We start from the raw sequence: 25,566 nt of genomic DNA on the forward strand, positions 1-25,566 counted from the left end.
AAAAATACTTTTTTTCAAACGATAAGATTGTACAGACTCAGAAATGTCCTTGTCTGAGGGCTGTGCTTTATTATAATGTGTATGTAAACGTACCACACATGTCAACAGAAAAACAGATAAATTGGTCGATTTATTCATCTGTGCAGGTCGTTCTACTGGACGAGTTCAATGAAAGACCTCGACACGCACGCACGCACGCACGTATGTCCACATTTGCAGGAAGACTCGCACGAACTGACCCGGTGCAAGAACGAACACTCTGTTCTTCAGGAATATGAGCCAAAGTGTGGCATCCAGATTGATCATTAATCAAATTGAACAGTCTGTGAAATCTGGCAGTTTTCTTGTAGTTATAACACCAAATTGACATGCTGCTGATGAGACTTTGTTTGAATACAGCTGTATCTCCAGCTAATAACAGTTTTATTGAGAAGATTATGCTTCCTGTTTCATTCAAGTTTTAATGACAATAATTTCACAAATAGGAAACACATTCCTGACTTTTTTTTTACTGTAGTTTACTGTAGAGTCACTGTACTGTACAAACCATGACTGAATCCTGTTATTACAGTGTCTTTAAAAAGCTATGTCTGTGGATAAAAAGTTTAATTAAACTAGTGTTACTCCGTTTAGGCTGATACAAAATAACACTAAACATCTGTAATTCAGCTTGTTCAACCATTACAGCAACTACTGACCTTCCACATACTGTAGATACCAAAAACATAAAAAATCTTTTGTATGTCATTACAAAAGATTAAAATTATTACATTTTCATGACATAACCCTTATTCAGGAATTTTTCGAAAAACTTCTAAAACTCCTGAATTCACGAGCTGCATGTTGACCTGAATTCAAATGCTAAATACTTTCACACCTGGGGATCACCTGTGTTGATCCACATGTGTGAAAGTATAAAACATAATATAATACTTTACTGGTAAATTTAATTGATAATTTAATAGTTCCTCCCCAAAACCTTCTGTTATCTGACCATTTCTTATTAACTTTTGAATTTGTAGCCAGGGTGAATAAGACTCATAGCTGTGTTGAGCCTACTATCCCCTTAAATCTAAGCAACAATGACTTTATGAACTACTTCACTAATATAATTATCACCATTAGAGAAAACATTCATCAGCAACTTCTTCCAAATGACAGACATCACTGTCTAGATCCAACAACTCTAATAAATTTACCAAGTCTTACCTAGACGGCTTCTTCCCCATAACTTACTAATTAACTTTTAGACCCAATACCAACCAGATTACTCAAAGAAGTTCTACCTTTAATCAGACCGTCCATATTAAATCAAATCAACCAGTCTTTACATATAGACTATGTACCACAGGCTTTTAAGGAGGCTGTGGTCCAACCTTTATTGAAAAAAACTACTCTGGACCCTGGAGAACTAGCCAACTATAGGCCCATTTCAAATTTACCCTTTATTTCAAAGATAAAAATAAAAATTGACTGAAACTGAAAATTTCAGTCAGGATTTAGAAAACATCATAGCACAGAAACAGCTCTGGTTAGAGTCACTGATGATCTTCTCTTAGTCTCTTTGTCCTGTTAGACTGGAACATAGCATTGAGTTGAAGGAACAGCACTGGGATGGTTTAAATCCTACTTGTTGAACACATTCCAGTTTGTTCATGTTAACGACAAATTCTCCACATGCACAAGGATTAGCTATGGACCACAGGGCTCTGTGCTTGGTCCAGTGCTGTTCAGTCTACACATGTCTCCTCTAGGTGAGATTATTAGGAAGCATTCTATACATTTTCATTGTTATGCAGATGATACTGCTCTATGTATGTCTTTAGAACTAAATGAAACAGATTAACTATTAAAAATTTAAAGTTATTTAAAATCCTGGTTGTCCCAAAACGTCCTTTAACTAAATTCAGATAAAACTGAAATTCTTATTGTAGGGCCTAAAAATTAGAGGGAGACACTATTGATCAGGATCTCTTTTTACATCATATATTAAACAAATCTCTAGAACCGCCTACTTTCACCTTAGAAATATAGGTAAAATCAGAAGCATCGTCTCTCAGAGTGATGCAGAGAAACTGATCCATCCAACGCTTCGTTCTGAGCACTGGGCTACTTGTGGTTCCAAGAGTCTTTTAATGTAGAACGGGAGGCAGAGCTTTTAGCTCCAACCTCCTCTCCTGTGGAACCAGCTCCCTCTTCAGGTTCGAGAAGCTGACACACTCTCCACCTTTAAGATCAGGCTTAAAACCTTCCTTTTTGATAAAGCTTATAGTTAGAGATGGTTCAGGTCACTGGCAATGATTGTTAGTCACAGGAACCATCTCTTAGTTAAGCTGCAATAGACATAGACTGCTGGAGACTTAATTTATACACTGAGCTCCTCTGTTTCCTTCTACCTCCTCTGTCCAATAACCCCCTTCATTGTTTTATGTTCAACTAACCTTGTCTCTGTCACAAGATGGCGCCTTCAGTCCTTGGGGGTACATGAGAGAGTTAACAAAAACACTCCTGATTACCAGAAACCAAAATAACCCAGGAGGGAACATACTCAACCGAAGAAACAAAACAAGATGAACTAACAAGGCTGAAACAATGAGCTAGAGTGAAATTGAATTGAACTGAGTTTTTATATTTTGTCCATCTTAGTTGACAAAATAAAAATATATCAATTACTTGGTTAAGTGCTCAATTCATTAACAAACAGTTGTTAACACACTGTGATTTGATTTGGCTTGTACAGCTCGTTGTCCTGTACGTAACTAAAATTGCAGCAGAGAGTGAAAAAGTAATAGATGAGCTCAGTAAACAACATGGAAACAACAGGACTTTGCTCCTGAGCTGTAATGTTGCATCAGATCAGCGGTCACACCTCATACACCTCACACGCACACACTCTGGAGCAGTTTTCCAACATGCAATGTTTTGTTATTTTATGAGAGACCCGGTGTCATGGATCCGGCATCTTCGCGCTGTTCTGATCTAGTTTCCGGTTTTATTTTGGCATTTCCTGTTTGGTTTTCAGTTCTGTCGTTCTTCTTTCTAGTTCTACTTTATAATGTTTCTTCAGCTGCAGGCTATTAATCATTAGTTCTGTTCTTTCAGCACCACCACTCACCTTGTTACTTTGCCAGATCGTCTGTTCTTGGTGACCGACTATCAGCCTTCCAGCACTCGTCTTGTAAGTCTGGATTTGTACTCGTCCCTGCTTTTGACCTTGTCTTTGCCTAGTCCTTGACCACTGCCTGTGCGACCAGCCTGTTGCCTGCTGTTGGGTGCTGTTGCAGTAAAAGGCTGATATTATCTAAGCCGTTTGGGTCTTCACCTCGTAGTCCTGCCGTTCTGTGACTCAGTCTGTGCCTGCACGTCCTGTGTTTTCTGCACAGATCCTACAACTGAAATCCTCGTCTTTGCACCTAAAATGGCTTTAAATGGCAAAGTTGCAGTGGTGACCGGGGCTGCGATGGGAATAGGAAAAGCAATAACGGAGAGGTTTCTACAGAGCAGTGCCAAGGTAGGTTTTATCTAAAGGTCCTTTCTTTCAGGATTCACCTGCAGCTTCAGGCAGCGTCTCACAAAGCGCGTTTGTTCCACCGGTGCAGGTCGTCCTCTTGGACATGAATGAAACGGCAGCAAAGAGCCTGATGCAGGAGCTCGTTGCACAACACGGAGACGACAGGCTTTTGTTTCTGAGCTGCAACGTTGCGTGTGACGACCAGATGAAAGGTAATGACACACATGCGTCGTGAACCCGCTCCGTTTCAGGCTCTGATCCACATGAATGTGAGCGGATCAGCTGTGGATCATCAGTGACACGTTTCAGGACACATTGGTGTCGGGCGTCGTCTGTAAATCAGCGGTGTCGTGGATGATGGTGGAGTCTGTCAAAGGCACCAGCCGTAATGTTCTTGCTGACTGACAGGTAATTACTAGCATGCAGCAGGTTATGAGTTCAGCCTGAAGCCCGGCTGGAGCCCCCGGGTACAACCTGCAGTAGAACCGGGCTCCGTGCGGGCGCTCATCTGCCTCAGCTTGTTGAGGTGAGCTGAGTTAACGCCGGTTTTCTCCTCTTCAAGCTGCCTTTCAGAAAGTCACAGAAACCTTTGGAGGGATCGACATCGTGTGCAACAACGCCGGCATTTTGGACGAGTGTGACTGGGAAAAAACTGTCTCCGTCAACCTGGTAGGACAGAAACAGGTCCCCACAGCTGCACAGTGTCCCCCACTTCCCCTGGTGAAGCCCAGCGCTGCTTTGTTGTAGGGCGGCGTCATCAGGGGGACGTATGTGGCTCTGGAGCACATGAACAAGCTGACGGGAGGTCGGGGGGGAGTCGTCATCAACACGGCCTCTGTAGCAGGTGCTTTGTGATCTCATCTAATAGAAGTCCACAAAACAGGGGGTTTAAGGTTATTAAACCACTTCACATTTTAAATATGTTACACTAATTATATATTACACATTTTATTCATTTTAATACATTGTTGCATATAATTTTAATGCGAATTAGTATTTGCAGGATCCAGTCAACACAAAGTTCAGCTCTAACATTTCCACATTCCTCAGGAGTCTTTCCTGTCAAACTCTGCCCCGTCTACACGGCCTCCAAGCACGGAGTGGTGGGCTTCACTCGGGCCATGGCGGTGAGGGCGACCAGGAGATTTTATCCCTATGCTCACATTCATACATCACAACCAGAAGCAGCAGTCCTCACTCCAGTCTGACACACAGGTCGAAGTAGGACACAACAGATTTGTCCAAACACAATCATCTAAACTGAGTTGTTACAGCTTCAGAACAGCCAGAAAAACGTAAGTGACTCACAGTACGGAGGGCAAGGCAGCAGGTCAGGTCACAGAATCAACGGGTCGGTACCGGCAGAGACACGACTGGAGGGACGGGTTATATAGGAACAGAGAGGACACATCACTGCTGGTCCATTATTATTATTATAATCGCAGCTTTACAAACCAGTTTAATGGAAAATCACAGCAGCACTCAAACAGCTGATGTCTACTTCTTTAGGCCGCTTCGTCCGCCTCAGGCTACGGCGTTCGGTTCAACGCCATCTGCCCAGGAACCGTGCAAACCCAGTTTTTTTCCAAATCCAGACTGCTACAACCGATCGACCCAAGCGAAACCTTAACCGGAGCAGAAGTCTTTGGCAAAATAACGTGAGTTGTTGCTCGTGTGCGTTAAAAGTTGATAGACATCAGGTTCCAAAAGTCCACATTTAGGTGTTTCCTGTTGGATCTTATTCCAGACCATGTGATGTAGCTGAGTCGGTCCTTGAGCTGGTGATGGATGAGACAAGGACCGGAGAGGCCCTGATGATTCTCCAACGAGGGAGGACGTTCATCACGTTTCCTCAAGTGTAGCAACAAACCCTGCGACTGAATCCTGTCATTACAGCTTTAAAGTGATGAAGAAACACAAACAACATCTTAACAAGAGTGTGACAGTCAGAATCGCTCCACTCTGCTTTTCCTTCATGTTCATCAAATCACTGCCTTTGTTATTACGATAAATGCTGTTTCCTCTAACGCTGTTACTACACGTAGAACATAAATACACGCTGTACCTGGAAGTTAGAATGATAATCACAGGTTTTATTCAATAGATCCTTCCCTGAAAGAGAAATAAAAACTCCAAACCACACGCTTTTCTGTGTAAAATGAGTCAGATGTGAAACATTACACATGAAGGTTTTGAGGTTAGAATATGAAGCAGTTACATCCACATGAATTCATCCTTGCTGTTTGGATTCCTGCCTCTTAGATCCACTGATTTATTGCGGTCTCTACTTTTACTTCCTGTCCCTGGTTTTGCCTGGAAGACGTCACCCTCACGTCGCCATCATCTTGTTGGATTTACTGTGTGATGAGCTCTAACTTTGTCACCTTTGCCTCCCTCCCGTCACTTATAAAACCTCTGCCAACGTGCTGCTGCAGCAGCTTTGAGCGTTCCTCATCCTTCACAGGTTTAATGCTCTCTGGAGCAGCTTCCTGTGTGCAAACAGCCACATGCATGGATATCTTTAAATTGGGAGAAACCCATTACCAGCTTTTCCAGCTCGACCTGCCTGTCCCGATGTAGAGGGTGGTGTCACAGTAGTCTGTGCCTGCACGTCCTGTGTTTTCTGCACAGATCCTACAACTGAAATCCTCGTCTTCACACCTAAAATGGCTTTAAATGGCAAAGTTGCAGTGGTGACCGGGGCTGCGATGGGAATAGGAAAAGCAATAACGGAGAGGTTTCTACAGAGCAGTGCCAAGGTAGGTTTTATCTAAAGGTCCTTTCTTTCAGGATTCACCTGCAGCTTCAGGCAGCGTCTCACAAAGCGCGTTTGTTCCACCGGTGCAGGTCGTCCTCTTGGACATGAATGAAACGGCAGCAAAGAGCCTGATGCAGGAGCTCGTTGCACAACACGGAGACGACAGGCTTTTGTTTCTGAGCTGCAACGTTGCGTGTGACGACCAGATGAAAGGTAATGACACACATGCGTCGTGAACCCGCTCCGTTTCAGGCTCTGATCCACATGAATGTGAGCGGATCAGCTGTGGATCATCAGTGACACGTTTCAGGACACATTGGTGTCGGGCGTCGTCTGTAAATCAGCGGTGTCGTGGATGATGGTGGAGTCTGTCAAAGGCACCAGCCGTAATGTTCTTGCTGACTGACAGGTAATTACTAGCATGCAGCAGGTTATGAGTTCAGCCTGAAGCCCGGCTGGAGCCCCCGGGTACAACCTGCAGTAGAACCGGGCTCCGTGCGGGCGCTCATCTGCCTCAGCTTGTTGAGGTGAGCTGAGTTAACGCCTGTTTTCTCCTCTTCAAGCTGCCTTTCAGAAAGTCACAGAAACCTTTGGAGGGATCGACATCGTGTGCAACAACGCCGGCATTTTGGACGAGTGTGACTGGGAAAAAACTGTCTCCGTCAACCTGGTAGGACAGAAACAGGTCCCCACAGCTGCACAGTGTCCCCCACTTCCCCTGGTGAAGCCCAGCGCTGCTTTGTTGTAGGGCGGCGTCATCAGGGGGAGTTACGTGGCTCTGGAGCACATGAACAAGCTGACGGGAGGTCGGGGGGGAGTCGTCATCAACACGGCCTCTGTAGCAGGTCCGTCCCTGCAAATGATGCACATTTAACAAAACACGATGGTGTTTGAATGAAGCTGAGACCTCCGGTTCATTCACGTACTTTAAATCCATAAATCCTGTCTGACGTCTCCATCTCCTCCAGGGGTCTTCCCTATGGAAGCCTTTCCAGCCTACTCAGCATCCAAGCACGGCGTGGTCGGCTTCACTCGCGCCCTGGCGGTAAATAACGGCCCGAGGTCATGGTGAACATGCTGAGCTGTAGCGGCGGCTGCTCAGCGTCTCTGTGCTTTGCCTCAGGCCGCCTCCACAGCTTCAGGCTACGGCGTTCGGTTCAACGCCATCTGCCCGGGCGCCGTCCAGACTCCGCTCTTGTCCGGGTTCAGATCCAAAATGGGACGCTTCGCCCACATGGAACCTGCCGTCCACCAAGTCATGACACAAACCGGGACCATGAAGTCGGTTCTGCTCTGCTCGGTACCTGTTGACCTTCACTAAATCCTCATCTGTTAAACCGCGTCCCCTGTTTGTGTCTGTTCGTCTCAGACCGTGCGTCGTGGCCGAGTCCGTCCTGGCGCTGGTGATGGATGAAACCAGGAACGGAGAGGCCCTGATGATTCTGCAGGAGGGAAACGCGTACCTGAGCTTCCCTTCACTGTAGAGGCCAACGACTGGAGACCCGTCCACCTGCAGCCTCGGCTCCTTGAAGGGAACACAGACTCTGCATGAAACGTGACGCGATTCCAGTGTAGACGTCATAATAAATGTGTTCACACAATCCTGCTGTTGGATCCTTTTTACACAGGTTGATCCGTCTTTTTAGTGAATCCATAATAATAATGTACGACGTCTTCGTCCAAACCACAGTAACATATGAGCAGTGGAGGTGGAGCAGCCTCTCAACCACTGCGTTCAGGTTCCACTCTGGTTCTGATCGGACCCAGTTACGCCCACATGGTGCAGCATGAGCTGCTGAGGACCGAGGGCACAAACCTCATCTGTGAGGCTTTTCATCCTGAGATCCTACAACTTTCACCACTGAGCAGCTGAAAAGTTGCAGTCGTGACGGGAGCAGCAGAGGTTCTTTGCATCCTGAGCAGCAGCGTGTTTGTGAGACTCCACCACCAGCTTTGGTTCATGATGGATGCGTTCAGGGTCAGCGTGTGCTTCTTCAGGTGGACTCTGGTGCTGCTGTAGCAGCTGATGTTCTCACCTGTGCAGGTCGACCTGCTGGAGGAACCTTGATGGAGGAGCTCCTCAGACAGTTTGAGAGAGGAATTTGTTTGTGAGCTGTGATGCTGCATCTGAGGAGCACATAAAAGGTAAGAACCCCGAGGTCCAAAGCCTCCACGGCCGGTGAAGCTGCTGCATGAGCAACCGTCTCAGGATCCTCCAGGTTTTTATGCAGCAGATTCCATGTGAGCTGATGAACAGAAGCCTTTTACTAAATCAGGCTCTTTGCTGACGTGCATTTACGACATGAATGCATGAGTCTGCTGCACATAGTGATGAGTCTCTACCAGCCCTGAGTCTTTTTCAGGCTGCCTCTGCTGCATCAGGCTGCAGCAGCCGTTTAAAGGCCGCTGCAGCCTGATGCAAATCCAAAACGGGACGATCGACCCACACACCTGACCTTTCCTTCAGCCACATACTGTAACAACCAAAACCTACCAATACAGCAGTTTGTAGTGTTTAGACCTCAACATTTATTGAACGTGAGAGACCGACTCCTTTACTTTGATATTTATTACACAACTTTTAAACATTCCACAACAATCATGCAGGAATAAAATGGGACCTACACAAAGCTCTGCAGACTTTGTCAGTCACACCAGGAACAACTGGGCATCATATATTCCCACAAAGAAAATACTCAAAGTGTTGATTTAATGCTGAACATCTTAAACAATATTCGATTCATACCTGGGTTTGATCACTAATTTAACTGGAAACAGAATGTCTTTATCAGAAAGCATCGCTTATGTGGTGTCATAATGGTTCATCTGAACAAGGTTTATTCACTTTATCCACCCTTAAAGGTAAATTAAACATGAACCAGATGTATATAAACCACCAGTGACGTCACTGTCTGTGATTTTCACCATTTGATCCAGAAAGTCAAACATGTGACGAATGTAGAGTGGAGGAGATGGTTCTACTTAGTTCTTTAATACAGTTCATGTCAGACCTCCACTTCATCAGAATCAATGACCATCCAATTTTTAATACCTTAATTGAACTTTCCATAGAAGGTGCTCGTCCCACTTCTTGAAGCACGTTCTTTTCCTGTACTGGATGGCAAAACTGTGAATATTTAATTTAATATTTTGCGTTTAGTTCAATAATAATGATGTCGTCACAGCCAAAGTCACATTTCTGGACCTGCACTGAGCTCAAAGGCAGATGAACCTGCATAAAGACGGTATATTTAAAATAATAAGGTCTTTGTTACTTTCAAACCTATAATGATGATTTATCAGCTTTTCGGTACCAAGTCGCTACCAGCTTTTGGCAGCGTGACAGAGTTTGGACGTTTGCACATGAATAAGAATCATTTGCACAAGTATTTTACATCTTGTTGTACAGTCACTGTTTAGTTCGCCTGAACCTAAACAAATGTGGGAAATAAAGTTTGAGTGACACATCCAGGCATCACATCAGTCATAACCTCCACAAACAAAGGCCGCGATAACGTGTGTAAAAGACAGAAGTTGTTACAGTCGAGAACAGAAACCTGCAGAAACTAAACGTGGGAAACGATGCGAAGGTCATTCTGAGGTGTTTTAAACCACCCACAGCTGGAGAACATGACATCTTTGGTAGAGGAGGTGAGAGCGACGTCTGCGTGTGACTTTTCACTGAGCTACAGATGTTAACAACTACACACGACGGAACAAATGTCCAAATGTTCACGAGTATCAAAATACAACAAGAATAAAAAGTGATAGTATCAAAGTTTCCACAGAACAATACACACAACAGATTATTGCACTATGGTAAATTGTGTCAGCAAAGTTTTACTAAACCTTCACTCAGGATTTCAGTTCCCTAAAAGAAAAACTGAAGGTTTATCAAGTTGTAAGATTGAGATCAATCAATCACAGTTCAACGTATAAAAACATGGCGACACTCTGAGATCTTAATCACTGGAATAAACATGTTTTCAATTAAATGCAGTGAAACTAAACATACTGAACGAAGCCAGTTTCAACCAAATCACTTTTAAAACAGTAACAAGTGTTTTAGTGTAAAAAACAACCAATATTTAAACATGCTGCTGTAGAAAACAAAGCATTTGTGTAAATGAAGACGCACGAAGGAGGATAAAGGCGTCTGTTGTCGCGTGACCAACATTCTGTCCTCGTTCGTGGACCGTTCTCTGGAGGAGCAGCGTCTCCTCCTCGGCATCAAAGCAGCAAAATAAATATTGATAAATAAATACGTTGGTTCCATAAGTATAACATTTAGCAGACAGCTGACGCGTGGGTGGAAATGATGCTAACGTCCGTGACACATTCATGTGTTTTTACATATTTATCTCATTATTTGACTTTAGAGAGAAACACTCAGGGGCCACTTTATTAGGAACAGCTGCACAGCCTAATTCCAGCATTAATTACAGGGTTACGATTCCTGTGCTTTAGGTTGAAGCTCTCAGAACAGTTCTATGTTTTTTATTTGGGTCACAGCTGGAGTGAATTATATCAAGTGGTTCCTCAGTTACACTACAATTCAAAATTCCTGACTTTGCTGCTTTAAAGGTGGAGATAGTTTGATGCTGAATACTTTTGGCATTTCTAGCAGGGCGAGTTTGAACGACACCCAGCGAACGCATCAGGCGTTCACTACAAAACAGACTGCGACTCTGACTGGACACGATCCGATACCAACCAACGGGCAGTGAGGCGCCTGCGGTCCACAGGGACCAGTATCACCGGGCCGGGATCAGGAGCAATGTGGAAGCAGAGTCAGCGTCCATGTTTGGGCTCATTCAGCACCGAATAGCTTTGACCTGTGAGGGTTCAGAGCACGGCCGAGCTTGAAGGTGCCGATTGAGCTGATTCAGTCTTTCAGCACCATTGATCCACAACTCGACCTCTGAATCAGCTCAACAGCAGCTTTAAGCAAAGAGAGAGGGAGGCACCAACGCATGCTACATATCATTAGATCAGAACCTCTGGCTGCACAGAGACGGTGCCAAACGTGATGCCACTAGAAGCGAAAGTGAGACGTGATGAATGTACAGGTAAAACGGTTTTGTGCTAGAACGTCTGCGTTCACAGTAATTAAACAGGTTCAAATATGTTCACGCTTAAACAAACCCATAGTGAGCTTCCACCACAGAACCTCCTCAAACGTCTGGTGCTACTTAGTTCAGATACAGGACGTGTTGCGTCCCCACAGGCGGCGCCGCCGTCACTCGTTGGCCGCCTTGTCTTTGCAGGAGGGTTCACAGAGCAGGTCCTTGTGCGGCAGCGGGTACGGGAAGGCGGCGCCGCTGCAGCCGCTGCCGTAGGCCAGTTTGTTGAGGCGGGACAGGCCCTTGATGCTGCCGGGCGGCCGCCCCGGGCTCACCTTGTACCCGGCCGCTCGGGTGGTGCCCAGCGGCCGCCCCGGGCTCGTCTTGAACCCGGCGGCCCGCGTGGTGCCGAGCGGCCGGCCCGTGCTGGTTCTGTAGCCGGCCAGCTTGGTGGTTCCCAGCGGCCTCCCGCGCCGCCCCGTCTTCCCCGACGCCTTGCTCTTCTTCTTGCCGTCGTCCGGGTCGGAGCTTTTGGTGCCTTTGGGCGTGCGCGGGTCCGGCGCCTCCTGTCGCTGACACACCATGGGCTTGTGGCTGTGGGCGGGCAGAGCCATGGGCGCCAGCGTCATCTGCAGGGACGAGGGGGGCGGCGGGTAGAACTTGTTGGACTGGGAGGCGCACAGGTCGAAGTGGGCCGCGTGGTGCCCGTCCTCGGCCAAACACGACGGCCGGCTGTTCATGCAGAAGTCACCGCCGCTCACCTGGCGCATCATCGTCTGCTGGGAATCAGGTAGAGGAGACACATGAACAGGCTTCATAATCAGCCAAATTCATCAAAAGACTGTGCAGGTTCCTGGTGAAGTGGACGTCCAGCGAGTATTACAGCTCATAAATTAATATTAACGACAGTAATAAATAAACTCATTGTATTAAATGTGAAACTACAGCCGTCAAATGTATAAAAAGCACAATATTCAAAATACACGTCACTTTAATAGCTTTGCACATAACGTCACTCCTATTTACTTGTTTACAACCGTAGCGTCGACCATTAACACGTCAGACATTGGTCGTTTATAAACATTAGGTCATCGATAACTGACGGCATTCGAGGGGCGCTGAGCCGCAGCAGGAGGTCGAGCCGCTCCGTTACTGCAGAGGTGTGGGCTCCGGCACCGCCTGGAGTCACATCCATTCACAAAAACACGCACATGGATTCCGCAGATTTGCACGCGGAGGACAATGTCTCCGAGTCACTGTGCGGCCGCGCAGCGACACCGACGCCTCGGTTCGGCCCCAGCAGCGGTTTCTGCAGGGACGTGTTCATTGTGGGCTGAGAACGGAGCCAGTATCCGGTTCTGCTGGATGCATCTAAACCGTCCGACGCCGCCGCAAACGCCACATTAGCGCTAAGGTTACGGTACCTCGATTGTTCGCAGATCTCGGTGCAGAAAGGGTTAAGGAGAAAAATGATCTTTCATCCCCTTCAAAGCCTGAGTCGGTCCATTTCCTCCGAATCTCTTCGTAGCGGAGGACACCGGTCACCACGACCACGGCACCGGGTTCGTGTCGGTGTGCACGGGCCCGAGACGCCGGACGGCTTAAAAGAACTGGGTTATATATATATATATATTATTTGCCTGCTCCAGAGGTTTGGAAAAGAAACGCAGCCATTTTCCATTAAAAATTAATAAGACGGGGAGCGCAGACTGAGCATGCGCAGAGAGGACCTTTTTCCATCCCCTCCTGAAGCGCTGACATCTCAACGCCGCTGTTTCTTTGGCAAAGCTGAAAATAGCTGCTTTGTTTTTAAATGTTGCCGTGTAGCATTTAAGCCCCAATCCAGACAGTTGATGTGAACGGTTTATAACATTTACATAAAAAATGCAAACAGCTGAAAAAGATAAAACCCATCTGAGCGTCTCCTCATTAGGATAAAAACAGATGTTACACACCTGTATTAGCAAGAAAATAAATAATCTCATCTTTAATGATTCCTGGAGCCGTTTAATGACAAAGTGAAAAAAACAACACTTGAAACTCAAATGGAGTTCAATAACTAAAGACGGCAACATAAGATAATATTAAAAGTACTGATTAAAATATTATTCAACCACGTGGATGAATTTGACAGATGGACAATCCTCCGTCGAGCCTCCGTTTCTCCTCTACAGCACTTTGTAACGGCCTTTGCTCGTCGGTTGGTATGAGTTTTGCTAAAGAGAGAAAAAAATTTAAATTACACAGGTGACAAACCTCAGGTGTCATATTTTATCCTAACAAGTGAATGATTATATTTTAAAGTGGCAGAAGGAACCTTAAACCAACTCATTTGTCTGGTGAGAACACATGAGCCAGTGTTGATTATTGCCCAATCTTACCAATCTGATGAGCTCTTCCTTGATCAAACGCGTGATCTCTGTCTTGGCTTTCTGCACAGCCAGTTCATTAGCACCTGCAAAACAAGCAGTAACTTACAGCATGAGATTCACAAGCTGCACAGACGTTTAACTACACTTCTAGCGTGAAGCTGGAGGTTTGGACCTGCTTTTCTCGCCACATACTTTCAATAGCCAGGTAGATCTTGCGCTCCCCCTCTTTGGGCTCTTTGCCTGGAGGGAAGTAGGTTCCTCTGATGGTGATCGCAGCTTCTGAGTATTCGCCGATCCTCTGCAGTGCTTCTTTGGACGTCACCTTCCACCTGGCCGTCTAGAGGAGGACAGAACAACAAATGTCTTCAGGTTCTTTACTCTTTCCATCAAAGTACAATCTTAACAGCTAAATTATCAATATCAGTAGATAGTAATTAATAGCAGATTATTTTGAATTATATTTGATTTTATATTTTGCATTGTGGCTCCTGACCTGAGGGAAGTCATTAATCTCCAGCTCCTCTTCGTATCGCTTGACGGTCTCCGCCTGCTCAGCCGCCTGCCGCTCCTCCTCCAGCTTCTCCACAGGGGTGTAGTTCAGCTTGGCATTGATCTTCTCCGCCAACTGCTCCGCGATGGTCTTAGCCGACACGGAGGGTGTCATGATCGTGCCACCTCGCAGGATGGCGTTGGTGGCCTGCTGCATCACATCCTGCAGGAGGAGAACCCATGACCCATGTGTATTAATGACTTTTATTTGAAAGCTTGTGCATCAGGTGACAGAGATGGAAATAGTGTCATCATTGATTCCCCCAGAGCCTGACCTGAGCCTCAGCACCCAGGTTCTTCTGAGCGTTGATCTTGAGCGCCAGCCTTTTGGCCATCTCCAGTTTCTGGATGTTTCCAGCAGATGTGGGTCCGAGGCCTGGGAGTCCTCCTGGAGCAGCTGCCGTGGCAGAGACCGTTCCTGCTGCTCCAGCAGCCGCCCCGGGAGCAGACAGGTCCTTCACTCTCTTCTTGGAGTTGAACATGCTCTCGATTTGCTCCTCGATCTAAAGAGAGAGCATTTGTAATCGATTTGTAAATGACATTGTTTACTGTCAATTTAATAAAAGTGTGTCTGGGTTTAAAGAATTTTACCAAACAGTGAAACACAAAGGCAAACTCACATCCAGGGCCCCATCCTCGTCGTCAGAGTCTTGCAGTCCAAGAGCAGCTTTCTGTAACTTTTTCCTCTCGTTGGCCAGAGCGTGTTCTGTCTCATCAAACTTGAAACCTTTTCCTGAGAAGCCGCTGCTGCTTTTAATGGTTTTTCCTTCCTGTGTGAAACCGAAAGAACTCGTCTCAAGGCGATGCTGGATAGTTAACGCTTACATGTGTTTCCCCACTTTTCTACCTACTAATTAAGGCTACAACTTCACACAGAATTAACTAACTTAATTCACACGTTCATGTTATCCAAAAGCATTAATAGCATAAAAGTAACAAATACAGTAAAATTATGAAAGGTTGAACAAGACGGTCGTCCCGCTTGCGAATGTGCTGCTTCAGGCTTCCTGTCCTTAACTTACCGCTTTCTGCTGGTCTTTGAAAGACGCCCAGAGCTGCTCGAGTTCTGGTGGTACAGGAGCCCCTGACAGTTCCAAGGCTTTGATGATATCGCCGGCATATCGAACCTGATCCTCTGTGATGAAGGTGTAAGCGTAACCCTGCAGAAAAAAAAAAAAAAAAGGGGGCAAGATTTAAAGTGTGATGCAGCAGAACCAAGTCTTTGTTATTTCGGGGAATAGGTCTGATACGTCATGCTCTGTATGTAACGATCATGAATTGCTTCACTGTACACAGCCTTAATATGTAAATTCCAGACCTTGTTTCCTGCTCGGCCCGTGCGCCCCGCCCTGTGGACGTAGTCCTCATAGTGGTTGGGACAGTTGTAGTTGACCACCAGGATGAGCTGCTTGACATCCAGGCCTCTGGCGGCCACAGAGGTGGCCACCATTAGACGACAGGCTCCGTTTTTAAAGTCATTGATGATGCTGTCTCTGTCGTACTGGTCGATGCCTAGAAAGAGACACCATGATACAGGACAGTCCACAGTTCTCCTTCAACAGGACTGGTCCCCTTTCACTGTTTGGTGTTGGCAACACGCGAATCATTCAAAGTGAAAATGTATAAAGAACCAAAGTTGGAATAATTGCTTCTGCACAAACAGCTCACCTCCGTGTAGAGACATGCAGGGGTAAGAAGCCTTCATCAGGTCTTTGAGGAGTCCATCTGCATGCTCCTGTTTGTCCACAAAGATGATGACTGAGCCCTTTTCCTGGTAGTGACCCAGAATCTCCAGCAACTTCAAGAATTTCTGGTCCTCATCAATAACCAGCTACAGAAACAAACAGAAACAAATACAAAAAAAGTGATGAAATGAAGTTAGTGGGTAAAAAGGAATCTACTAAATCTATGCAGATAACGGACAATGCTCAACGAAGCACAGATGACTCACCACATGCTGCTCCACGTCAGAGCAGACTACACTGCGACCGCCCACTTGAACCTCGATGGGCTTGGCCAGGATCCTCCGAGCCAGCGCCTCCATGGCCCGAGGGAAGGTAGCTGAAAACATGACGGTCTGACGGTCGGGACGCACGTTGTCCACAATGCGCATCACCTGAAAACGAAAAGGGACACGCCAAGGTCAGCAAATTTGAGCTGTGCATGAAATCCAAGGTAACAACAAGCAAGAAAAAAAATGTGTGACCTGAGGCTCAAAGCCCATGTCGAACATCCTGTCTGCTTCGTCCAACACAACATACGTCACTCTGCGCAGGTTGGTGACTCGACCTGTGCACAGGAAGAAGAGAACAGAGAAGATCAGCACTCACATGAACCCTGCGTCCTTCAGAGGCATTTAACTACTGAACACAACCTTTCCTTTAAGATTACAGGTAGCAAAACAAAGTATTCTAAATGCTACAGATACTTTACTGTTGCAGGTTAAAGTGAGGGTAAAATTTTATTTGTAATAAAAAAAACAGTGTTTTCTTTCGGGCTCGACTCTGGTCGTGCGTACCATCTCAGGGGCAAGAGCGACCTGTAAAAGTCAGAAAACAGCCTCAATACAAGAGATTAAAGAGATGGAGCCCCATCAAGCACTATCTGACCAAGCGCCTTTCACCTACAAGGGAAACATATTACAGATTACCTCGCATGTGTGGAAGAAACAACTGCCCATACTGTTAATAATGATAGACAAAGGTTTTAAATATAAATAGGTCCAACTTTATGACAACATTCAGTCTTGTTACATTAATGTTGTGCTGCACAAAACAACAACTCTAGAACCTTGATTCAACTGTTTCTTTGAATAATAAATGACAGGTCCTGACAAACGTATGTATGTTAACACAGATTCCAACAGTCAAACAGTCGCAGATCTGGAGATGGAGGAACCGCGGAGACAGCACCAGCTCCACCTACCTGTACCGGCCCTGATCTTCAGGAAACACATCACTGTCTTGTAGAAAACACTGATCCCAACGGTGGTCAAATAATGTTAACAGTTTAGTGAATGGTAGTTGAAAATGGACTTTTGTTCTTTAGTATTGTGTAATATTGATTCCATGCAAAAGATGACTCACAGATGGTTCATTGGAATTAGGAAAAATATAATGAAATCAATAGGTCAAGGTGTGTGAACTTACCACTGTTGGCCCCCAACATGTCAATCATCCGTCCTGGTGTGCAGACAATGATCTCTGCTCCTCTCTTCAGCTCAGCAATCTGCAACACAAAAACAATGGGATGCAGTTACATCATAAAGATGTTTTAAAACCACACAGAGCAGAGGTCTGAGCCTAAATATCGGTATAAGTTCTGCATATAGCACAGCTACTAATGGGCATAGGAGTCATTTACATGAGAACATTAGCACTGAGATGAAAGTATCCAGAAGTTTGTATGTTTTTACCTGTTCGCTGATACCAGTGCCTCCATAAACACACACCACCCTGAGCCCCAGCGGTTTAGAGAACTTCTTACATTCCTTGGTGATCTGCAGAGCCAGCTCTCTAGTCGGAGTCATGATCACAGCTGTGGTTGAAACGGGGGACTCCTTTAGTACAGTTTATTACTGTGACTTGTTACATTAATAGTCTAAGAGATGTAATAAAAATCACACTGGTTCTTACAGATGGGTCCCTCAGAGTCTTCTAGGGGCCTTTGATCCATGATGTGTCTGAACATAGGCAACAGGAAGGCTATTGTTTTCCCACTGCCGGTCTTAGCGATGCCAATAAGGTCCCGGCCCGACATGATTGCAGGGATGGCCTGAGCCTGGATGGGCGTGGGCTTCTCATAGCTATGCCTGTGAACGTTTGGAAGAAGGACATTAACACGAATGCAATTTGTCAGAAACCAGGTGCGAACAGCACCCCCCCTTTTTTTATAATCTCAACATTATAGTGCATTTTCAGTCACACTCACTTTTTCAGAGCGTTGAGGATCTTCATCGATACTCCACACTGCACCCAGGTCTTGATGGGTTTCGGGCAGCCCTTCCCTTTGACAGTGATGCCTTCCAGTTCCAGCCTGTATGTGTTTACTTCTACACAGGTACAAAAGGAAATATTAGCTCACAGAGGGGGTCTATTTTCTTAAAACAGATCACATTTACCTGTTGTGTTGATAAAATTTCATAAATAAAGATCTTTAAAGCATGAAGGCTAGCATACATGTTGCTTTCTGTTCTGTTCACTGACCTTCTTGAGTCATTTTGGCCAGTTCAGGCACCTCCACATAGAAGTTTTTACGATAAGACTCGTACTGAATCTTTCCGTGGTCAACAGGCTCAAGGACTTTCCTCTGCTTGGTCTGAAAGCCTGTTAGAGCCGTTTGCAGATCCACTTCCTCCTCTTCTGATGAATACTGTCAAAAAAGAACATGTTTTTAATTGCCTAAATTCGGACTACAGAAAAATGTTTTGTGAAGAGATGGTGCCTTCATTAAAAAAAAAAAGACAGACACAATAACTGACCTCCATGGCGTCCTGGTCATTCTCCATCAGCTCACCCTTCTTCTTGTGAGTGTGAGGACCTTTTTTGGTTTTAACAACCGTAACCACTTTGGTTACAGTCATTGCTCCTTTCTGCAAACAAAAGAAAAACAATTATGCATGTCTACAACGACAGAGGACAAAAACTGACCCTCAGACAATCTAAACAATACTAAAGAAGGCCTGTTTCACCACATAGTCTTTTTCGTGACCTAATTAACACGATGCAGTATTCTTTCCTCACCTTATCATTTCCCTTCATGGCTCCCATGTTGAACTTCTTAACCTCCTGTTTGACCTCCTCCATGTAGGCATCCAGAGGATCCACGTCATCCTCTTCTGGCTGCAGCTCCATTGGACTTTCCTTCTCCTTCTCACCTTCCTCTTTCTTCTCCTCTTTAATCTCTTTCTCCTTACTCTCTTCCTTTCCATCTCCATCTTCATCATCATCACCTTCCATAGGTGCTGAACCATCCTCATCATCATCTAAAACATTGGAATACTTGTGAGTTAGAATAATTGACTCCTGTTCAAATACCAGGATTCTCACACTGACTATTCACTGAATCACAGGACAAATTGGCTAAAACACTTTAGCTGTTAAGTAGAATAAGTGTACTACAAGTGTTCCCTCACCATCATCATCCTCCAGGCTCCACTTTTTGCCCTGCTTCATCTCCTCCAGTTCTTTCTTGATCTCGCCGATATTCTCAATGGCTTTCTTCCTCTGCTCCTCCCTCCATTTCTCCACTCGCTCCTTCCTCTTCCTCATCTCCTCCTCCAGTTTGTTTTGGTCAAAGTCTTGCTGCACGAACACATTTGAGAGAAGTATTACATGATATACAGTGACCTGTCGCTCATTGGCGAAAACTGAGTTTGTTGAACTTACATCCTCTGCCTTCTCGTCCTCTTTCTCCTCTTTGACCTTTTTCTTTTCAGATAAAGGCTCTACGCTGTCTTTTTCTTTGCTCCTTGATCTGTACAAAGTATAAATAAATAAAAAAATATAGAGAGAGAGACAGATCGTATATGTAAAACAATCTGTTTTTTTTTTTAAAGCCCTTTTCTTCTTACTTCTCATCTGTTTTTTTGCTTTTGCTGGGGCTTCCAGACCGAGACCTTCGGGTTCTGGTCCTGCTCCCTGACCTCCTCCTGTCTCTGCTTCTGGACCTTCTCCTGTCACGGCTCCTGGAGCGCCTGGAAAGGAAAATCAAATATAGGACACAAGAAGTAATAACGGCTTTAAATTCACGTTAAACGTCAGTGTCGTTGTTTATCTCTATAACTTCCCTGTTGCCATAATAAAACAAGGTTCAGCACAAACCTAGCTCGCTTTCTGTCTCTGGACCGGGACCTGCGGCGGTCCCGACTCCGGGATCGTTCTCTCCTGCTTCGGTCTCGGTCCCGGTCTTCTTTCTTGGAGCGTTTGTCCGGGGAGCGACTCTTCGATCGACTACCTGAGCGCCCCCGAGACGTGGAGCGCTTCCTGTAGTGTCTGAACAAACAGCAGAAATAACGTTTTAATTTTAGAATTGTCTATTTTCTTATTCAAAATAACCTAATGGTATTAAATTCATGTTGTGTGAGACGGACTTTTAATAGATACAGAGATTATATTTTAGCTAATATGCTAACGTTAGCATTGTCAACTAAAACTAAACAGCAACAGTTTATTACAATCGATTAACCAAAAGAGAAAAATATCAAACTGAACAAAAAAATCGGACACACCTTGACTCACGTCCCATTATTATCCCGCAATGTTCTGTCCAGTTAAAGTCAGTTCGCAGATAATAACCGCTGCGCCGTGTTCGACTGTTTGTATCTTTGAACCCACACGTAACAAAAGTGCGACGGATGAAGTCGCAAACGTGTAACAGAAGAAAATAAGTGCGCCCCCAGCGGTGAGACATAGAATAGCGCTCCCAGCGGTGAGACAGAGAATAGCTCCCCCAGCGGTGGGACAGATAATAGCGCTCCCAGCGACAAGACAGAGAACAGCGTCCCCAGCGGTGACAGGTAGAACGGCGTCTCCAAGAAATGCACTTCAGCGTACACTCGTTTAATTACTCCGCTGTGAAGAAGTAATTGCTTTGCCCACTTTTTTTGCTATAAAGTAAAAATCAAAAACAGATGTAGCATATACCATGTTCATACATATTTATACACATATACCTGCATTTAACACACATACACATGTTCTTATCAATTTGCTTTCTATGTACATACATATACACTTGCACTATACTACACATATACAGGTGAAGCCTTCCAGAGGGCGAGCAGTTGTACAGGCTGATGGCACCGGCAGGAAGGTTCTCCGGTGGCGTTCTGTGGAGCACCTAATACTGATCAGCCTCTGGCTGAAGGTGATCCTCTGTCCAGCCACACACTGTGTAGGGGGTGGGAGGTGTTGTCTGGGATAGAGAGGAGTTGGACCAGCATCCTCCTCTCAGCTACAGCATGTAGGGGTCCAGCTCCACCCTCAGAACAGAACCAGCCCTCCTGATCATTTGTATGTGTGCTGCATTTTACAGTCAAAAAGGTGGTGAGTCATCACTGAGACCATGGTGTTTGGAGTTCTTCTTGAGCGTGTTATGAGATAAGTCATTATTCTACTGTATATAATCAGATAAGTAACAGTAATGACCTCACTTTCATTCTAGAATTATAAATAAAAAGATAGGAAGTGAGTTTTCAGCAGTTTTTATTTTGATATTTAATTAACGGAGCAAATTGATGGCTGAGTAAGTCACACACAGTTTATTTGGTTTGAAGGTTCTGGTTTTCTGGTTCCTGTCATTTTATATCAATACTACATTTGTTACTGAAGTCAAATATGTAAGAGCAGTTAAAAACAGTCATGTAAAGTTTAGCAAAAATGAGCTCATTTACATAAAAACAAATATTATACATTAATAAATAAATTTGGATGAAGCGAGGGAATTAACAGCACAAAGAAGAGATTATACTGTATTATGTATTAACGAGACACCACCAGATCTATTTGACACAATTAGGCAGATTCCCACTATCGCACAAAAAACCCAAACATTCCCCTCGATCACGCATTTCATTATGAACACTAACATTTACAGTTTACTGCCACTTTAGGGTCGAAGCCATGCAAAACAACACACTTCACATTCAAGGACTAAATGCTTTGTTTGAAAGGAAGAACGTCTACATGTAGATGGCCCCGTTCTCAACACTGAACAGAAAACATTAGGTAAAGCGCTGCCTAAAGGACAATCTCACAACACAAACACATGTGGTTCAAACACATGTCAATGAAGTTCTGAAGTTAACTGAAAGTACTGAAATCAGCTGAAGGGCAACAATGCTTTAAAAATGTTTTCAAATGCTGGAGATGGTCATAGGGGCCAGTCAATTTATGCTGATACTGACTAACAAGGCAAATAGGCATTTCTAGTGTTGTGTAGCTGAGAGATCATCCACCTGTAAATGTGTCAGTGGCTAAGCCCACAGTACGAGACCCTGGCCAACATGTGCATCTATAGGTTTTATTAGGGTGGAAAGAGTCTGGGCTGGGCGATAGTTGACTGTCTACCAGAGTGTAGTGTAGCACTTTGTGATGTTACACATTAAAAGCTGAATTCCTTACCACTAAAATACTGCACTGGGTTATGCAGCTGCAGCGTTGTGGGACGACTTAAATAATCTCATTTTAAATTAACAAACTGATGCAAGTTATCAAAAACTGTTGTTCACGAAGAATAGTTTTATGAGCTAATGAATGTGTGGGCAAAAGACTGTTCACTTCTGCACAAATCAATCTGCGTCAACGTGAGAATGAGTATCAGCCTGTTCAAATAAATGATGAAGCTGTACATTTCAGATTGCCACTGATTGGTCCTGAGTAAATAGACAAAGCAACAAGAAACATCGCCCAGCCCTGGTGAGACTCCTGTGTTTCATGTTTACAAGTTAAAGAGAATCAGTGTTTGTGCAGAGGAACATCCGACAGATAAACATCTGGGCTTTTGTCCATGTTTCTGTAAAACATTGCTGCCATGGTCTGTGCAGGACAATAAATATCAGTCAACAAGATGCATGTCTGTATATTCGCTCCACAAACATACAAACAAGAAGCTGTCCTGTTTCCAACCAGAGCAAAAATTAACTTGAACTTTTAACAATCACCCGCCTCTCTGGTTACACACAACTTAACCTTAATGGAGCCCTGAAATAATGAGCCACGATCCAGCTGACGTGCAACCATAAGGCAACAGGTACCTGTCTCCAGACTATCAACGAAAAACCCACATCAGAGGGTGTAAATGAGCATGCCTGGTTGCTATGGGAGACAGAGTGGGGGCGACATTAAAAAGGAGACCCTCAAAAAACAATCAGGGAGTTTCTGAACCAATTAGCAGAAGGATTTCATGTGAAAGGATGAAGGTGAAGAAGTAAACGCAGAGGTCAGCGAAGACGTCCCCCATCCTCCTGTAGGTGTCCATGGAGCGGTTGATGACCTCGGCTGGGATACCGGACAGCAGCAGGGCAGCGGTTAGCACGGTGGTCTTGGTCTTCTTTTCTACCTGGAGGAAGACGAGAATAGGTGCATCAGAATTGTTTATTGTTGATTTCTGATCCTATGAGAAAAATCTGCATTTGGATTTGTTGTAAAGGAAAAGTGATGATTTCATCCAACACAAACTCACCTTTGGAAAGTATTTGGACAGCCCCATGTAGGCCAGCTCCAGAGTCAGAAATGGAGCAAATATTGACTAGAAAGAAACAAGATCATCACAACAAGATCATCACTACGACAACCCAAACAAGAGGCTGAAACAACAGCAGTGAGATGTGGCCTCCAGAGCAGCATCACGTCCCCACTGAGATCCACTCAGACTCACCAGATACTTGCAGACAAAAACTCTGACAAAAACAGCGAGCAGGATGCTGCCGATCAGCCTGAAGATTCTGAAAGGATCAAAATCCTCAGAGTCCGAGCCTCCGTCCTGTGACGGCTTCTCGTTGGCCAGTTGACCCCGCAGTTTCATGGCATCGTCAAAACGAGATAAGTACTTTTTGAAGCCTCTGTGTGGAGAGCCACCGACGTCGTCCGATGCCCGCTCGCCCCTGGGTCTCTGTCGAAGACTGTCTTCCAGCAAACTAGGCGGCAGCTCGCTGCAGTCTGGCAGCGGGGAGCCTCTCCTCTCTGGGGTGGCGCTGCGGGAGTGGCCGCTGAGGACCGAAGCCTCTGGCAGGAAGGGAGACGGTCGAGGGGAAGAGGAAGGTGACGACCACAGCTCTGTTCTGTCAAGCTCGAGGTGGAAGCGAGGTTCTGCCGCACGGCGCGATGCTCCTGGGGAGAAAATGAATACAGCATTTAACATTTACCCAGCCATGGACTCACTGGCAACTACTGGAGTGATTGCTCCTCCATACAGCAGAAAGTGATGTTAGAAAGGCTTCAATATTAAAATGACAGGAGGAAAATATGATGAATCAGATTCGGGTGAATCAAATACGGATTAATGTCTATTGATTTTTCACCGGGATACATACATGCTGCTGAGTGTTATCATGTGCTGTGTGACTACGTTCGGATCACAACTGATCAGATGTTCTACGTTTATGTTAAGCTGATGTGAAATAAACCGAACCAACCAAGCCCTGTGGTGTGTGGACAAAGACAAGGCTGGGAGCAGCAGGAGAAACGCAGCTTCTCGATCAGCCGTGACCCGTGTTACTGTTATGACCATACCGTTGTTTTCTGGCTCGTTTTTGGCGAAGCCCACGATCCTGTTCATCCTGTCTTCTGAATTCATGAGCAGCTTTTTCCTGCGGATCTCGGCTCTTCGCTGCGCCGCCGACACGGAGCCCGTCTTCTCCTCGTTGGCCTCCGTAGACTCCATGACGAAATAATTTAGTGTTAACACAAACTAAACGCACACTATATCCGAACTAAGCACTCCGCTGCTGAGTGTCGGCGAAAAGAAACCCTCAAACAGATGAATTACACCGTGAAAATGACGGAATCAACCGATCTCTGTCCGAATAAGCGACGCACGATGATGACGTCACCACAAAGAGCGACCACATAGAATGACGTAAGAAAACTTTACAAGTTTTTGAATATTATAAATAATAATATAATCTAATAATAACTAATAAGGAATATTTTTAAAATATTTTGAAAAGGTTTTATTTTTGCTTCTCTGCCGCTTCTTTCTTTGCAAATGTAAAACTCTGCTTTTCAGCTGTTTGCACACTTCTCAGAGGTCTAAAATAATACATAATAAAACAAGCTTTGTTAAAGAAATCCCATTCGATGCCATTTGTTCTTTCCTTGCTTCTCTATTGCCTTACAGCTGAGGCAGTTCGCCGCCCGCCCTGAGCCTGGTTCTTCTGGAGGGTTCTTCCATTGCAGTGAGATTTTCCTCTCCACGATTGCCTGGCGCTGCTCAAGTGGGATTTATTGGGTTTTCTATATAACTCTAAACAGTTATTGCTCTGTATTTAAGAAACAGAGGCCCAGTTGTAATAGCTAATAGAGTTAGGAGACGTGACCTAAATTATCATGTGCAGGGGAAGAAGCCACTGAATGTTTCACACAGTTCAAAGGTCAAGGAGCTTCATTCAGTTCTGATAAGCTTGGTAAATATCTGGTGTTAATAAAATACCATTGGACCTCTGCGGCGCAGTGAGTCCTATCTCAGTGGCCAGTCTTATTTCAATGGTAACATAAGGCTCATTAGGTTGATGTTTGACTAAATGCAATCTCAATTTTTTCAGTCTTTAAAAATCAGGACCCAGGACCTATTAAACTTAAGTCACTTTTCTTT

The 25,566-nt window shown here is 45.0% G+C and overlaps 5 protein-coding genes across 7 annotated transcripts; 2 read left to right on the top strand and 3 right to left on the bottom strand.

The window, feature by feature from the left end:
* Positions 1-153: 153 nt before the first annotated feature.
* LOC114869602 (15-hydroxyprostaglandin dehydrogenase [NAD(+)]-like) lies at positions 154-5,653 on the top strand. The gene is made up of 9 exons (XM_029173966.3): positions 154-201; positions 3,103-3,178; positions 3,384-3,511; positions 3,600-3,723; positions 4,074-4,180; positions 4,259-4,355; positions 4,562-4,638; positions 5,021-5,169; positions 5,259-5,653. The coding sequence occupies exons 1-9, from the start codon at positions 169-171 to the stop codon at positions 5,371-5,373; spliced, it is 906 nt and encodes a 301-aa protein (XP_029029799.1). The 5' UTR covers positions 154-168; the 3' UTR covers positions 5,374-5,653.
* A 137-nt stretch (positions 5,654-5,790) lies between these two features.
* On the top strand, positions 5,791-7,870 carry LOC114869603 (15-hydroxyprostaglandin dehydrogenase [NAD(+)]-like). The gene is made up of 7 exons (XM_029173968.3): positions 5,791-6,270; positions 6,359-6,482; positions 6,833-6,939; positions 7,018-7,114; positions 7,238-7,314; positions 7,393-7,550; positions 7,639-7,870. Exons 1-7 carry the CDS (start codon positions 6,178-6,180, stop codon positions 7,751-7,753), a joined length of 771 nt encoding a protein of 256 aa, XP_029029801.1. The 5' UTR covers positions 5,791-6,177; the 3' UTR covers positions 7,754-7,870.
* Positions 7,871-8,820: 950 nt separating this feature from the next.
* Positions 8,821-13,173, bottom strand: c14h5orf24 (chromosome 14 C5orf24 homolog). 3 transcript variants are annotated; one of them, XM_029173481.3, is made up of 2 exons: positions 12,757-13,173; positions 8,821-12,108 (listed from the first exon to the last, which is right to left on the bottom strand). In XM_029173481.3, exon 2 carries the CDS (start codon positions 12,103-12,105, stop codon positions 11,509-11,511), a length of 597 nt encoding a protein of 198 aa, XP_029029314.1. In that variant the 5' UTR covers positions 12,106-12,108; positions 12,757-13,173; the 3' UTR covers positions 8,821-11,508. The 3 variants fall into 3 exon arrangements, with proteins under 3 accessions (XP_029029314.1, XP_029029316.1, XP_029029317.1); XM_029173483.3 differs by having other exon boundaries at positions 8,821-12,111; XM_029173484.3 differs by lacking the exon at positions 12,757-13,173 and adding an exon at positions 12,436-12,750.
* Positions 13,174-13,318: 145 nt separating this feature from the next.
* On the bottom strand, positions 13,319-20,641 carry ddx46 (DEAD (Asp-Glu-Ala-Asp) box polypeptide 46). Its single transcript, XM_029173479.3, has 23 exons — positions 20,483-20,641; positions 20,076-20,246; positions 19,826-19,948; positions 19,641-19,728; positions 19,388-19,556; positions 18,996-19,237; positions 18,734-18,844; positions 18,459-18,624; positions 18,184-18,304; positions 17,889-18,064; positions 17,669-17,790; positions 17,403-17,481; positions 16,460-16,542; positions 16,205-16,369; positions 15,922-16,084; positions 15,572-15,765; positions 15,276-15,413; positions 14,874-15,023; positions 14,529-14,756; positions 14,198-14,416; positions 13,897-14,041; positions 13,714-13,787; positions 13,319-13,548 (listed from the first exon to the last, which is right to left on the bottom strand). The coding sequence occupies exons 1-23, from the start codon at positions 20,497-20,499 to the stop codon at positions 13,501-13,503; spliced, it is 3,192 nt and encodes a 1,063-aa protein (XP_029029312.1). The 5' UTR covers positions 20,500-20,641; the 3' UTR covers positions 13,319-13,500.
* Positions 20,642-21,441: 800 nt separating this feature from the next.
* On the bottom strand, positions 21,442-24,823 carry camlg (calcium modulating ligand). The gene is made up of 4 exons (XM_029173480.2): positions 24,486-24,823; positions 23,632-24,083; positions 23,437-23,502; positions 21,442-23,313 (listed from the first exon to the last, which is right to left on the bottom strand). The coding sequence occupies exons 1-4, from the start codon at positions 24,634-24,636 to the stop codon at positions 23,122-23,124; spliced, it is 861 nt and encodes a 286-aa protein (XP_029029313.1). The 5' UTR covers positions 24,637-24,823; the 3' UTR covers positions 21,442-23,121.
* Between the last annotated feature and the right edge of the window lie 743 nt (positions 24,824-25,566).

The sequence above is a fragment of the Betta splendens genome, chromosome 14, assembly GCF_900634795.4.
Source record: "Betta splendens chromosome 14, fBetSpl5.4, whole genome shotgun sequence".
Taxonomy (NCBI): Eukaryota; Metazoa; Chordata; class Actinopteri; order Anabantiformes; family Osphronemidae; genus Betta; species Betta splendens.